The following is a 13,909-nucleotide window of genomic DNA, read 5'->3' on the forward strand; positions in this document are numbered from 1 at the left end:
GGAATGAAGTTCATTTCTGGTGTTATTCCAGTCAGTTACACCACGGGTCAATTTGGCCCATGATCTGTAGAAAATACTGTCATGATTCATCACAGTGAAAAAAAAACATCAAAAACTTATTTAATAAAATAATCAAATTAACTAGATGAACTAGGAACCAATTGTCAGAAAGATTTCAAATTAAAAGTATGCTTTCCACCAGCATTAAATAAATTCAATCTTCTTAAATGCATTTTGATTTAAAGTTCTTAAAGCAAATTTATTTTGTCAAATTAGTATAAGATGCAAACGAGAATGAGCTATTATAACGCCAATATTACCTTATTGAAGCAGATTAACTCTTGCTAATTATTAAATTACACATCTGGCCTGCTGCATATTCTTAGTTCGTAAAAAGTTCTAATTAGCTATTTGAAAGTGTTCAGGGTGATAGCTGAATATTCGCTGTGCGTAAGGATCACTGTCCGTTGCCATTTTTTGTCCTGTGTAATGGTGGTAGCTCTCCGGATGGAAGTGTTCACAGTGAAGGCTAATCCATTCTCTTTCAGTACTGTATCTTTCTGCTTCGGCAAGTATTCTAGTGAGAGCCATGATATAACTCAAAGCCATCTGAAGGGTCTCATACTTGGACAGCTTCTTATCTTGACCCCACTGTGGAACCACCTTTCTCAAACGATCAAAGGCTGTGTTCAGTCCTTGCATCCGTCTTCTCTCCCTGGCATTGGCAGCCAGTCTTCTCTTTGCAGCATTCTCCATCCTTTCTGAATTGCACTTCACAACACAGCCTGGTCCACTTCTGCACTGGATGTCTGGTTCTACGCCCGAATCCAAGTGACTGGATTTACAGGTTTTCATATTTGATGCAGCTTCAGATTCACACACACAAAGATTACTTTTTAAAAATTAGGTATCTAAAAAGTGATAGGGAAAGCACTCATGTGAGTAGCCTGCGTACCTCTTGAATCTGTTTCCAGATACCAATGATGGGATATTTTTCTTAGCATCTAAAAAAAAATTAAAATAGTAAAATAAAAGGTGTTCTGGTTCTTCTGAAAATTGCTTCTTATTGTTTAAAGAAAGAATAAAGAGGTTTTAATGTCTTATGCTTTCATTCTTTTCATTTCTTTAAACTCAAAGAGATAGAAAAAATGAAATCTCCATTCCCAAAATGTATGTTACTGAAGAAAATGGTCCATTTAACCCAGAAAGGATCTTAATGGATTAAAGACACATCAATTCCAAATGACCATTTCAAATGAAGGAAGTTCTGATTCAGTTTAGGAGAGTATTTCGAAATGATGAACTGTTGTGATCTGAAGACGTAACTTCGTAACAGAAATCTCTCCTTTCTTGACTCCTGCCGGCAAGCAATGATTCTGTCTTGCAGACAAGATGAGGCTTTATAGAAACTGCAAAAGCTAAACAGGTGGTAGCAGGTGGGTGGGCGGCACTCTGCTTCCATCCCAGTACCTTCCCACCCTGGGAACTACACGGGGGGAAAAAAAAACCCCAAACAGTAAAATCCGAACATTACAGCCTTCATCTGTTGAGAAGTCTTCCAAAGCCATTCTGTCCAGCCCTAACAACTTGCCATCTGGAGTAGTGTCTGGCTGGCCCCACAAGACTCTGGGCAGTTAAGCAAAAGATCCTTTCAATGGATAATCTGTTGCAACTCAGGAAAAAAAAAACAACTCTGTGCATTGTAGTATTTGTATATTAAAACACGTGAAAATTCAGGTTAGATAGTATTAAGGGTAGAAGAAATAACTGTTCTAATGAAACCAAGGAGAACTAGCTTAATGGTATATGGCCGAGGAAACTACTGTTTTGCACTATATGGTACCAAAGTAAGTAGACTCAAATTATTAGAAAGCCTTCAGCACTCACAATTTTAATATTGTACACAGTACACAACATTGCAGAGAGAGTAGTATCTTGAGAAAAATGGGGATTATGTATTTGCCTGTCAGCAAATCCAATGTCATTAAAATGATTTTTATATATTTAAATAGTTAAAATGTAGCTATGGATTTATCTAATAATTATTGTAAAAACATTTAGGTAGGTTGTGATATAGACATACACAAAAGCATGTAACATACAAATTGTCTGAAAACTACCCTTTTTAATACACCATACTGAAGTATATAAGTGTATTTTATGTTAATTAAAAAAAAAAGTGTCTTTTTAGTAATATCCCTAAATAAGTAAAGAGAATAAAAGAGGATGTGAAAAAAGAAATCTGCTTGCTGGCAGTAAGGGATCATTTCTGCTACCAATTGTAATGACAGAAAAGTCACTATACATACACCCACACCCCATAATCGAAACATGTTTCTTTTACTGTACTTGTATTATTAAAGCCATTTACTTACAAGGGAAATATCATACGATTGAGTTATGATACACAAAAGGCAAAAAAAAAACCTGCCACACAATGTTTTATTATCTGTATTGATTTCAAACTTAATTAAATTGTTACCAGCATTCATAAATCAGTAACTTTTTTCATTAGAGACTGAATACTGTATATTTATTTAGAACTATAGCTCAATTGTTTTCATTACGACTCCAAAAGTTGGTGTAGTTGTAAACAGCTGATTAATCCCTAGCAGAAGCAATGACAATGAAATGAGGTTGAATAATCCAAAAACAATAGGATGCAATTGAACACTAATGGACTCCAGCATGACAGATGTTGAACGTAGGCTGTTACGCCCAGTTGCTCTGCTCTTAATATTCTGAATCCTAATGGTCTTGAACAGAGATGATAGTAGGGGTAGGGAGTCTCCATTATTCCATTATCAAAATGTATGCCACATCTTCAATTTTTAAAGAAGTACAACTGCATCACGTTTCATTATAAGTGTTCAACATTCCTATCTGTGTGCATTGACCTCTTCTCCCAAATATAAAGAACTACTACCACACATTAAAATGCTACTTTCTGAATGACAATTTCTGATTATGTGTGTGTGCGAGAGAGTCGAGAACAGCACCTTTCAGAAAAAACACATAACCATATGTCTTTCACGGAAGGATCAGCAATTAGAACTCGTGAGACATTTCTTTTTCTGAAGATGTTTCATGGGAAGTATTGCATGTGCAGTAGAAAAAAACCACACCTCTGATCTTCATGCTATTGCTAGAGCATGTTTTAGTGCTACAGCCTTCTATGCCCATATAAGTTTGTCAGTTAAAACCTTTGTCTCTTAAAATGAATCTCAAGGGATTTTTAATCTAAAAGAACACAATAAAATCAAGGTGGTTTATGAGTTAATAAATATTGTGCATTCTCATGAGATAGCTGTTACTCAATTCAGATAATTAATCACTCTCAGTGTTAAGAGTACTGTAAACATCATACCAGAACTATGAAAAGCACCCCTTTAAAATATCATACGGTATAATACTGTTTTTTTTTAATTTGTCAGCAGTTTTCCTATTTTTATCTTCATATGTCCTGCCAGTATGAATTACAATGAAGACTTCAAATATATGGAAAATCACAGCTCTTAAAAACTTTGTATTTTACTCCACTAATGCATAGTAACATAGTACACAACAGTGCCGTTAATTTTCCCCTTCCTAATTGATTCACCACCATTATCATGCTTTGACTAACACATTGATGTAATCTCAAGAGAGAAGCTGTGATTTATCTTTCTTACTGAACAAATCGTAACTTTACCTTAAATGATTTACTATCAAATCACAGAACAAGGGCCCAAATCCATCTGGATTAATAATGAACCCCTAACAGGATTTTATAGCTTATAGGCATGGCTAAAAATTGTTCCATGGCAGATAAAATGCCTGCTTTTCATCACTAACAATTTTTTTAAGTGGCTGCTTTATGAAAGAGAAATAAGAAAAGTAAGTATTAAGGTCTTATCGACATCAATTAATTTAGTTCATTTGCATAGCGCACCAGCCATATGAAAATACATTATCTCAAGGTAGAAAATAAACTGCTTTATTGTTCAGTCAATAATGGAAAGCGTATCATTGAAATTTTCCCAGGTTTCCTTCACCTGGTTTGATTTCCTCTATATTTCAGCTTGTCTCAGTTATTGCTTATGTAATTCTATTCCCTCCTTCATTTATTTTTAATCATTTCTCAGAGATCTTATTTTTTGAAATAATTTTTCAAATTATTCTCAGGATTTTTATGATATAACTTTTCAAAAAGCTATTAATATATTCTGATGTGATATACTGCTGTGGTGCTATATACTTTTCCAGATCCCAACTTAATTAAGTCTCACCTTTATTTATGTACATCAATCATTTCTCAAGCATTTCCCTTTTCCTCTTCTTTTATTGTCATAACATAACCTCAAGCCAGAAGAACATCAGAATCACCAGAAAGAAGTTCTGTGTCTACTCAATTACTCCGATTTCAATCTTTGAATCTCTAACTATGCAGGTACAAATTTAGTGCTACTCCACGACCCTAGCAGCATTATTCTTGATTCACATTTTAATTCTAAAACAGTATCTTTCATTTAAGTATTTTGTTCTTCCTCAGAAGAAAAGCAAGAGAGACAGGTAAGAATGCTATTTCAGTCATAAACCAAATTATTTTAGCATCTTTAAGTGACCACTCATACTAGGAAAATAAAGGATAGTTTCAGTCCATTAAAGAAATTAACTAGTTTCAGGATTTATGACTACATAGAGAAATACATTAAAAATTGTCTGCTAGATATCCAAGTTAGTAAGTCAGATGCAATTATCACAGCACCCACTAAGAAGAGCTGGATATCTTCCACCTGTACTACTATGGAAAACACAGCCTAATTACTTTTGTTGTGGAATGACTGTGGCCGAATACTAATTTTAAAAGGAAGCGAAAGTAACATTTCTGGTTAAAGGCTAATTCCTCAATACCTTCTCTTCTCTAGTTATACTAAAAGTAACGTATACGAGCAATATATCAAAGCAAGAATCTTACCTCCTCCTTCTAGCCAGAACTCACTATTTCATCTCAGGTAGATCCTTTCTCAAAGCCTTATCAAGACTTCTTACCACTGTAGTTTATACTGAGCAAAGCTGAAAGACTGGCATGCCGTATGCTGCTTAATTAAGAGCAGGTGAGTAACTACCAAAATATGACCATCCTTAAGGGCCCAATTTCTGGTAATATTTGACTCAGCTCACAAGACAGGCTAGAAATCCATCGTATGCAGAATAATGTCTTTTCCTTCCTTGGTTATTTACATTGTTTTCCCTATCATAGCTATAGGGTAATCAGAAAACAGAATAATTCACAAGTGAATGTTGTATCCTGAACGGAAGGGAAATTTAAACACTAACTCATACTGGGAAGTTGAACAGCAATCTGCAGCAGTAAGACGAGTTTATAATCATTTCACCTAGGGTCTCCCGACATCACGCTGGATACCCTTTTCCACAGAGTGCTTAGAACATTTCATTTTCCTCTTAAATCTCTCTGGGGTGAGCTTTTCTTTCTAATAGATCAACAAGAAAGTCTCCCAACCTCACTTAAGGTTCTACTTGCCATACTACTCTCCACCTACTGCTTCTTCTCAATTTAGCCCTTTCTCCTTGCCAGTTATCCTTTTCTGTTCCACATTATCTTTCTTAAGCAGCTTTCCCTCAGGCAAAGCTCAAAAACCATAGCTTTCCCCAGTGATCCTGCACAGAACACCCTTTCAACATAACTGTTTTAAAGCATGTTTCTACAACAGGAGGTCTACAACCTCCAATTCCATGCTCGGTGATCTGGAAAAGCTGGCATGAAGTTTTTCACAATGGGACCTATAGGCAACACGCAATAGGGGACACACAGTTACCTGACACAATGTTCACTGTTCACCGTTCTCACTAGCATTGTGCAAAGAAACTTGGATACTGAAGTAGTACAGCTGTGTAAGTTTTGCTCTACAGCTGAACTAACTAGCCTGGACAAAACGCTGATCCTCTGTTCATCTTTCAAACATGAATTAACTTGTTCGGCACTAGCTTCAGTAGCACTGGGCAGTACAAATATGCCCACACCAACCACTTAAAAAAAATTAATATTACTTGTTAGGCATTACATAGGCATTCTGGCACAGGCAAGAGCAGAATCCATCTATTGAAGATGTAATTCAGTTTCTTTAACCATCTTTTTTTTTCCTATATACCCAATTTCAATGACGCAAGATTCTTTCAGAGAAGACCCTCCTTTATTATATAGGTTGAGACTTATTAAAAGCACTACTATGCTATGCACCAAGAAACAGATGAGGGAAGGGATCTAGTTTACCCTCCTGACTCCAGACAGGAATTACTGTTTTTATGATCTCTGATAGATGTTTTTCTAACCTGTTCTGAAAATCTTCTAACAGGGTAACTAGCAACACAAGTGATAAATTAATCTTTGAATATATCAGGTACCTCAGGATTAGAAAGATGAAGTAGGTGGTTGGGAAATATTTCATCAGTATTTCCTCACAACAGTAGGAAGTATAAACTCAGGATTCTTGGGTTCAACTCCAGATTCTGGAGGGAGCAGTACTCCAGGGGCTATTTATCTCTTAGTCCTGACTTCCCTCTGTTGTGGCCCCTACACTCTTTCAGACCTCTCTTCCAATTGTCAGCCTGCCCATTCCTCACTCCTGTGCATCACAATCACCTCTGTAAATGTAAGGGGATCTTTGAGATTACGGAGAGATAAACTCCCATGTTTCACCTCCTGTGCCCACTGCCCTCCAAATACAATGAAACGGTCCTTTTAACCTCAAACTAGAGATGTTTGTTCCAGACGGATTCTGGAGAGATGGTAACAGCCAAAGCCCAACAATTTATGAACCAGCATACGTGAACTAGGATTCATGTGCTTATTTTTAGAAGTTTATAAATGTAACTAAATTTAATGAGATCTCTGACACTGTGCTACAAACAAAACAAAACCAAAAAATCCTAAGCTGGTTACAAAGAATAGATGAACGAAAACTTCTTTATAGAAAAATCAGCTCAGTGTTCCTCCTTAATCAAAAGATATGGTCAAACAACCTCAAGTAACAAAGGTAATGCAGTTTAGAATGTCATGTCATCTCAGCAAAGGGTGTGATTTGTTACCACATCTTACCTGCTGAACCTTCGGGCTCTTGCGGAAACAGGTGGTCTTACTCCTTTCCCGTCCCTAGGTGCTTGCCTCCTCCCAAACACTAGCAAGGTAGGCAACAACGCAGCCATAGGGTGAGTCAGTTGCCCAAGCTGACTTTGTGAAAAAACATTCTTTCTTACACTGTAGTAAGTAACAATTAAATTGTCTATTTCCTATGCTATATGAAGCACAAGAAATACTTTGATGTTATTGCAATCAGTTTAAAGAAAACCCGTAATTTTAAATGTCCTACATTCAAAGAAACTTCTTTTTAATTAGACAAAAAAAATACCAAGATCATTCACAAATTAGCCTTTAAAATTGATTTTTTCTTTGGAATTCAGAACAAAATCCACAAAAATTCCTAAACATAGAGACTGAACAGGTAACTATGCTGAGAGACAGTTCAGAATTTCATCCTGGAATGAAATTACTTTCGTAGAAGTATCTGTACTTTTTTTCAGCACAAGTATTACATTTACCAAAATTCCTCCTAAGAGTATGTCTAATCCTATACCTAAAATGGCAAATACTATAATTTCCAATTCATTTATGCCTGTATCCAACCTACTTGCTAATCAGTAACTATGTATTTTACTTGGGCTTTGTTGAGAGCATTGTTTTCCAGCTTTCTCAAGACCATGGGCAACAATGCTAACTATATGCTGCAGATATTGTAGCAGGTTCTTACAGTTGTGAGGTGTTAGGGCTCTCCCCAGCTAGTTGTTGAAGATCATTAATTATCGATGTGTGGAAAGACAACTCCTTTTTATTTTCTCATAAACCTTTTTCTCTTAATATGTGGGGATTGTATTCCTGATACACAGGAGAAAACTAAAGCTGTTCATACAGTAGTAGACTCTTTGTATTGGCAATGAACTTATTTTATCACAGCCTAGGGAAGAGACAGCTGTTACACCAGTGGAGCTTTCTGTTTACTATTGAGGGGAGAAAGAGAAGTAGAGAAAGGGAGATACAAAAGGTGCTTCATGGTATCAAAGAAGAGGAATGTTAAGAATGTGCTCCCACTGAGTTTCCCAGATACATCATCAGAAAAAATCTTATTTAAAATCGAACAAACAAACTGCTTGCACATGCAGATTTTGGTCAAGCAAGTAGCTTGACACACTTCAAAAGTAGAACTGCAAAAAAAATTTGCAGCATTTTACCTATTGTATTAAAACTTTTCTGTATAATCTATAACTGTCAAAAAAATTGCACTCTCTGAGTAAAAGCACCGTTTCTCTCCCTGGACACCAACAGCTAGTCCACTTCACTTCTAGAGTTCTTTTTCCTCATATGGCAACCTTCCATGGGACAGGGCCAATAACATACTCTACGAACATTCAGCTTTTTATTCCTTCCACCTAAGTGCTGGAACATTTTTCCTACAGTGAAAAGTCACAGTCAATAGTCTATTCTTTTCTCTATCAAGAGGCATGAAGACCCTCAGACTGAAGCTGACATCTTCCCAGCACCTATAACCACAGAAAACTAAGGAGACATGTGCGTGCTGCAAGATATTCAAACTGTTTATGAAACACTATTACTTGTGTATAATTTCTATAACATAAAGACTTTGCAATCTGCAACCTGCTTCACTCAAAGTACAAAAAGAATCAATGTGCAGGAAAATACAAGGTAGTTTAAGTATGAAAATGAGTGTTGAAATTGTTGAAAATAGAAATACTTATTGACAAGTAGACAAAAACCATAGAGAACGGTCCCTGTTTTGAGAAGCAGAAAAGTGCACAAGAAAGAAGCTCCTTATGTAAGGGATAAAATACGGTGTCTAATGCCATGAACCTGTAAAGACTTGAGTATGTTTAATATTAAGCCCTGAGTAATCCCTCTGAATTCAATGGCAGCTTGCTTACAATATTTAAGATAAACACCAGCGGTTGGAATTTCAGGGAAAAGAGAAAAACCAAAGACAGACAATGGGGAAAAATAAGAGCCACTAGATGAGATATAAAGCAGAGATACAGGCAGGAACAGAAAGTAAGAAGAAAAGGAAGATGAAAAACAAGCAAAGCTTTCAAGTGGGCTGAGCTGCAACAGTTTAGAGTGGTTGGAATCTGTAGTCTGAAATATTAGGAACTTTTTTTTTCTTCTCAAACCCCTAGACTCATTGTTGTAACATGAAGAAGAGAATGTAATGCACTTTGGAAATGAATTACAGTTATACATCTAGTTCCTAACCAACTAGGAAGAAGACCCTTAAAACTCCTCATCTCCAGAAACATAATTAATGCTACAATTAATGTTGCTTGCCCAAAACAAAATTGTGTATAGATTGTGCCACATAGTTTATTGACTGAAATAAAAATATATGAAGCAGCAATGGAGAGAGCGATGCCAAAGGGTGCTGTAAGCTTTTTATAAAATAATTTTTCAGTTCAGGAGTTATTTTCCTGTGCAAACAGGCATAAAATTACTACCCACTGCCCTGCTTCTCATTGATTTCTATTTGGCACAGTTTGCCAGATGCTGTTTGGTCTAAGTGTTGCCTTGACCTCCACTGGTGACGCTGGCCCCTTTTTGCTTTGTTGCGCAGTATTTTCCCAGCAGGGAGGTCCCACCCCTCTAATAGTTCAGTTGCAACTTTTGCTAAAGGCTTATAGGTTACCCATATGTTGTACTGGAGGGGCCAGCCTGACTGGAATTAACTCAGAAGTGGCGTCCAGCATTGTGGCTGGAGCTGGCCCAGAGGAGATTATAAATGCCCCAAAACTAATTAAATATTTTGTCTCCTGCTGGTAAACAAAAGCGAACGAGGGCAAAAATATGAAATGCCTGATTTAACTAGGATCTGTAAGTAGCTTGACAACGGCAGCCCTGAAGTCAGTGATGCATGATTTAAAAGCCCCTAATGGGTCAAAGTGTTACACAAATGAGACTTTTGTCGATTATCCTTCACTTTATATACTTGCAGAACTGTTACACAAATGTATTTACTATCAGTTTTCAGAGTATTTCACAACAGCATTTCTGGGGCAAGAGCCCTGCAGTCCAGATAGTTATTTGGAAGCATTCTTAACTTTCACTTTTGTGCTAAAAAAATAGAGAAAATAAATATGACCACCCAAAGAAATATGAACAAATAAGAATTAACAGTATTTTCAGTAACATTTTCAAGGAACTGAACTGTCAATGGTGCTTCGTAAAAATGAGATAGAAGAATTCTCTTATTTAATAACATATTAATTCTTTTTTGTTAGCTAAGTGCCCTTTTTAAGGCACCTCTATTTAAAGAAATATATATGTAGAATACATATAGAAGACTATATATAAAAAAATCAGTTAAATTATTTAAATACAGAATAATATATATTTAAAGAAATAAACTAAATTATTTAAATAATGGATCAAACGCTTTCAATATATATCATTCAGATTTAATGTATTCAGTTTTGTAAATTAAAAACCCTCTCTCATGGCATTTTAAATATTTTATGTCCATAAGGGCATACTAGTTATATTTAAAATACATTACTGCAGACTTAACTTCTTTTCTTTTAGTAATGTATAGTAGTTATCATGTAAATATTCCACGAATATGTTTTAGAATGTTAAGTGAAGAAGTGTCTTACAAAAATCCCATTGGTAAAGAAAATGAGAATTCTAATTAGATGTTCTATTTCACATACACGCCTAACTTCATGTTTATGTAATCCTACTACAGTTAATAGGACTAATCAAGTGTCCAAAGTTAAAAATAGCTGTAAGTTTTGGTCATCCAGGACCTCAGTTCATAATGCTGTTAGTGTGAACTATAAAGTGACTTGTTTAGTGGAAGTATAGCATTCACCTTTTCTGGGAGGGCATGCGTTAAATCTTTATGTTTTCCATAAACACATTTTTACTTACTTTTTAAAAAAACCTTTACAATAAGGTTATCTTTACCTGCTGAAATTTGAAACTTACTGAAAATGGCAAGGATCAAATATATGGGTAAAAGAAAAGGAAGCCTTAAAACAAATTGATAAATACATATATATACATACATATACAAAAAAATATATATACAACTGACTTCCAATTTTTATAGTACTTTACCATTAGATTTTTACTTTATAATTAAACTGTCATGCAAATTAAGTAATCCACACTCAGTTTAAGTAAAAGTTTACACTATTAACTGTAAGGGCTGATGTTGTAATTAATGCTTTCCAAATTAACTAGGAACTTTACTGGTTTGCATCCTGCCATAGACAGATGAGCGCACATGCACACATGCATATAACACATCTGCTCTTTTGTCCAAATGGACAGCAGGACGCCACAGAGGTTTTTCCATCAAAAGAAATGCAATTCTAAAAGATTAAGATGTTCTAGTTACGCACATGGTAACATTTGATGCTTCAGATTTTGAAATCTCCCAAGTGCCACACTTCCAAACTATAATGAATTAGATGTGACGGGTATATTCTAAAAGCTACTAGTAAAGCTAGTTGTGAATAAAGAAGCACTTAATGTAGTGATTGCTAATATATAACACTGGATTTAGAATGCACAAAGGACAATATTTCCCATTAGGTATACAAGAATAAAAAGCGATAAACCATGACTAGAAGAGCAAAAAAACTCACTTCATCCAACATATGTAGAAAAAGGACTGAATATTTGGTATCAAAAAGCTTGTTTGTTTTTTCTCCCATGAAGCTATCTGTTTCTTTCCATTCCTTATTATTTCAGAGATTTCACAAATCTCGAATGACAGCATTCTATCAGATTTTACTGGAGTTTCCTCTTGAATTATCCAAACTTGAGGATGGGGAAGTTTTCCCAGATTTAATTAATATCACAGTGGAAATTTCAAATGAAAAGCTTTTTACAGCAACATATTCAGCCACTTCTGTTAAACAGGTTTCCTTTTAGATATAGAAGGCAAGTGACACAATCTTGCTTATTTGATTGCATACATTGTGGTTTAGGTCATCAACTACTCACAGACCTTAATTCCTAATGCAAAAAATGCAGTAAGGCAGCTATATTTCTGTTGCAGCTGGTCTTCTTCATATATGATTGAGAAGCAAAAAGGTATGTATTACTTTGTTTTTCCTTACAGCTTAAAAAAAAAGTATCTGAGCATAGTAATAACTATATTTTTGTAACTCAGACTCACTGAAGAACGTGCATTGAATAAAAGTGCTACCCGTTTAAAGAATTAGGGATGCTTTTAGAGTCAAACACCAGGAAAACTTCCCGCCCAAGTTCTACAGCATCAAAAAGTCAAGAATGCAAGCTTTTTAATCTAACAGACAAACCCATAAAAAGATCCAATAGCTGGAGGACAAAGTTTGAAAACCACAAACTGGAAACACGTAATATATTTTCAACAGAAAATTCCTAGATATTTTACCAAGGAATATGATAGATTCTTCATAAGCCAACATTTTTATATTAAATTTGGATGTCTTTCTGCTATACCTAAATCACGAAGTATTGGCTTCAGTGCACAGATTGCTTTGTGGAATATTACTGTCTGCAATATGCATTCAGGTCACCAGATTATATGATGGCCTTATATATACATGCATCTATGAAATGCAGAAAAGACTACCAAAGTTACCTAATAGTCCAAAACAGCAATCCAATAAGACTCCGAAACAACAAAGAATTCTGGCAAACTGCAAGCAGGTTAATTTCCCTTACTCTCTAAATCCTTTTCTTTAGGGAAACATGTATCTTCTTTAAGGTGAGTGGAAGCCATTTAAAGTATCTCAGGCATTCAGAGAATAAAGAAGCTGTAAAATTCAAAGTGCTCAATGAAGAGGAAACAAACCCAAATATTTTACTGGTGTCACTGAAGCCCAAAACATATCACCATATTACTCTGTCTTCCTCTGAATTTTGAGGACTATGGGTGACAAAACAGGAGCATGTATGACTGGACAGGGAACACAAGCTTGTACCTATTTTTTTCAGAAGGTTGTTTTCTAGAAAGGGTGTTAATGTATTGTTCCCCAAAGAAAAGGGATCTATTGGTTAGACTGATCTCAATACATTGCACAAGGCCTTTGCATAGGTACGTATTGGAAGAAGCACATGAGAAAAATTGTCCTGGTTAAGAAAAGACCAGCACAATCAGTCTCAGGTCTCAAGAAGGGAAGTAAGATGCCCAAGAATAGGTGAGGAAGGAAAATGAACATACAGAACTTACGACCTCTCTTGTACTTTGCCTTGGCTGGTGGGGAAGGCTAGCTGAAGTGATGAATTCATATTGTACCATTTTAAGGATCAAGATTCCACCTTCTTTTTGTCCATCTCAAAATCCTAGGGCATAGCACAACTTAATCCACACTCCCAGTCAGCAGAGAAATCTAGCAAAGATTACACCTCCTGAAGTACAGCTCCCTTTGGAGCTCTTCCTGGAACTGTCTGACTATACCACCTTTTAGTTAGTGCTAGTGCTTGATGAGACAATTGAATCCTTTTGTTAAGAACTTCCAAAATGAAACAGAAGTACCAATTAATTGGTATTCTGACTGGGACTAATTCAAAGGTGTCTTCTAATACCTTGGGACATGGTGTGTTCCACTTTGGAGACAATCAATCAGTCAGAGATTGATGAAGGGGTGGTGAGGTCAGGTTTGCAAATACAGAACCATCTGCAGAGTCTCCTGGGTTGGTACCTGCAGCACAGTAATTTACAGGAGCAGGTGTTTCCTTTTAATCTGTTTTTTTCTGCTGAAACTGTAACTTTATTGAGAAAGTGCCTGCAGTTTGTTCTTAAGAGGGTACTTTGTTTATTGTTGCTATTAACTATTAACTGGTGAAGGGTTTCTG

General features: G+C 35.8%; 1 protein-coding gene across 1 annotated transcript; it reads right to left on the reverse strand.

Moving 5' to 3' along the window:
- Positions 1 to 399: 399 nt before the first annotated feature.
- Positions 400 to 855, reverse strand: ATOH7 (atonal bHLH transcription factor 7). Its single transcript, XM_009923252.2, has one exon. The coding sequence runs from the start codon at positions 853 to 855 to the stop codon at positions 400 to 402; it is 456 nt and encodes a 151-aa protein (XP_009921554.1).
- Between the last annotated feature and the right edge of the window lie 13,054 nt (positions 856 to 13,909).

The sequence above is a fragment of the Haliaeetus albicilla genome, chromosome 11 (genome assembly GCF_947461875.1).
Source record: "Haliaeetus albicilla chromosome 11, bHalAlb1.1, whole genome shotgun sequence".
NCBI classification, from domain to species: domain Eukaryota; kingdom Metazoa; phylum Chordata; class Aves; order Accipitriformes; family Accipitridae; genus Haliaeetus; species Haliaeetus albicilla.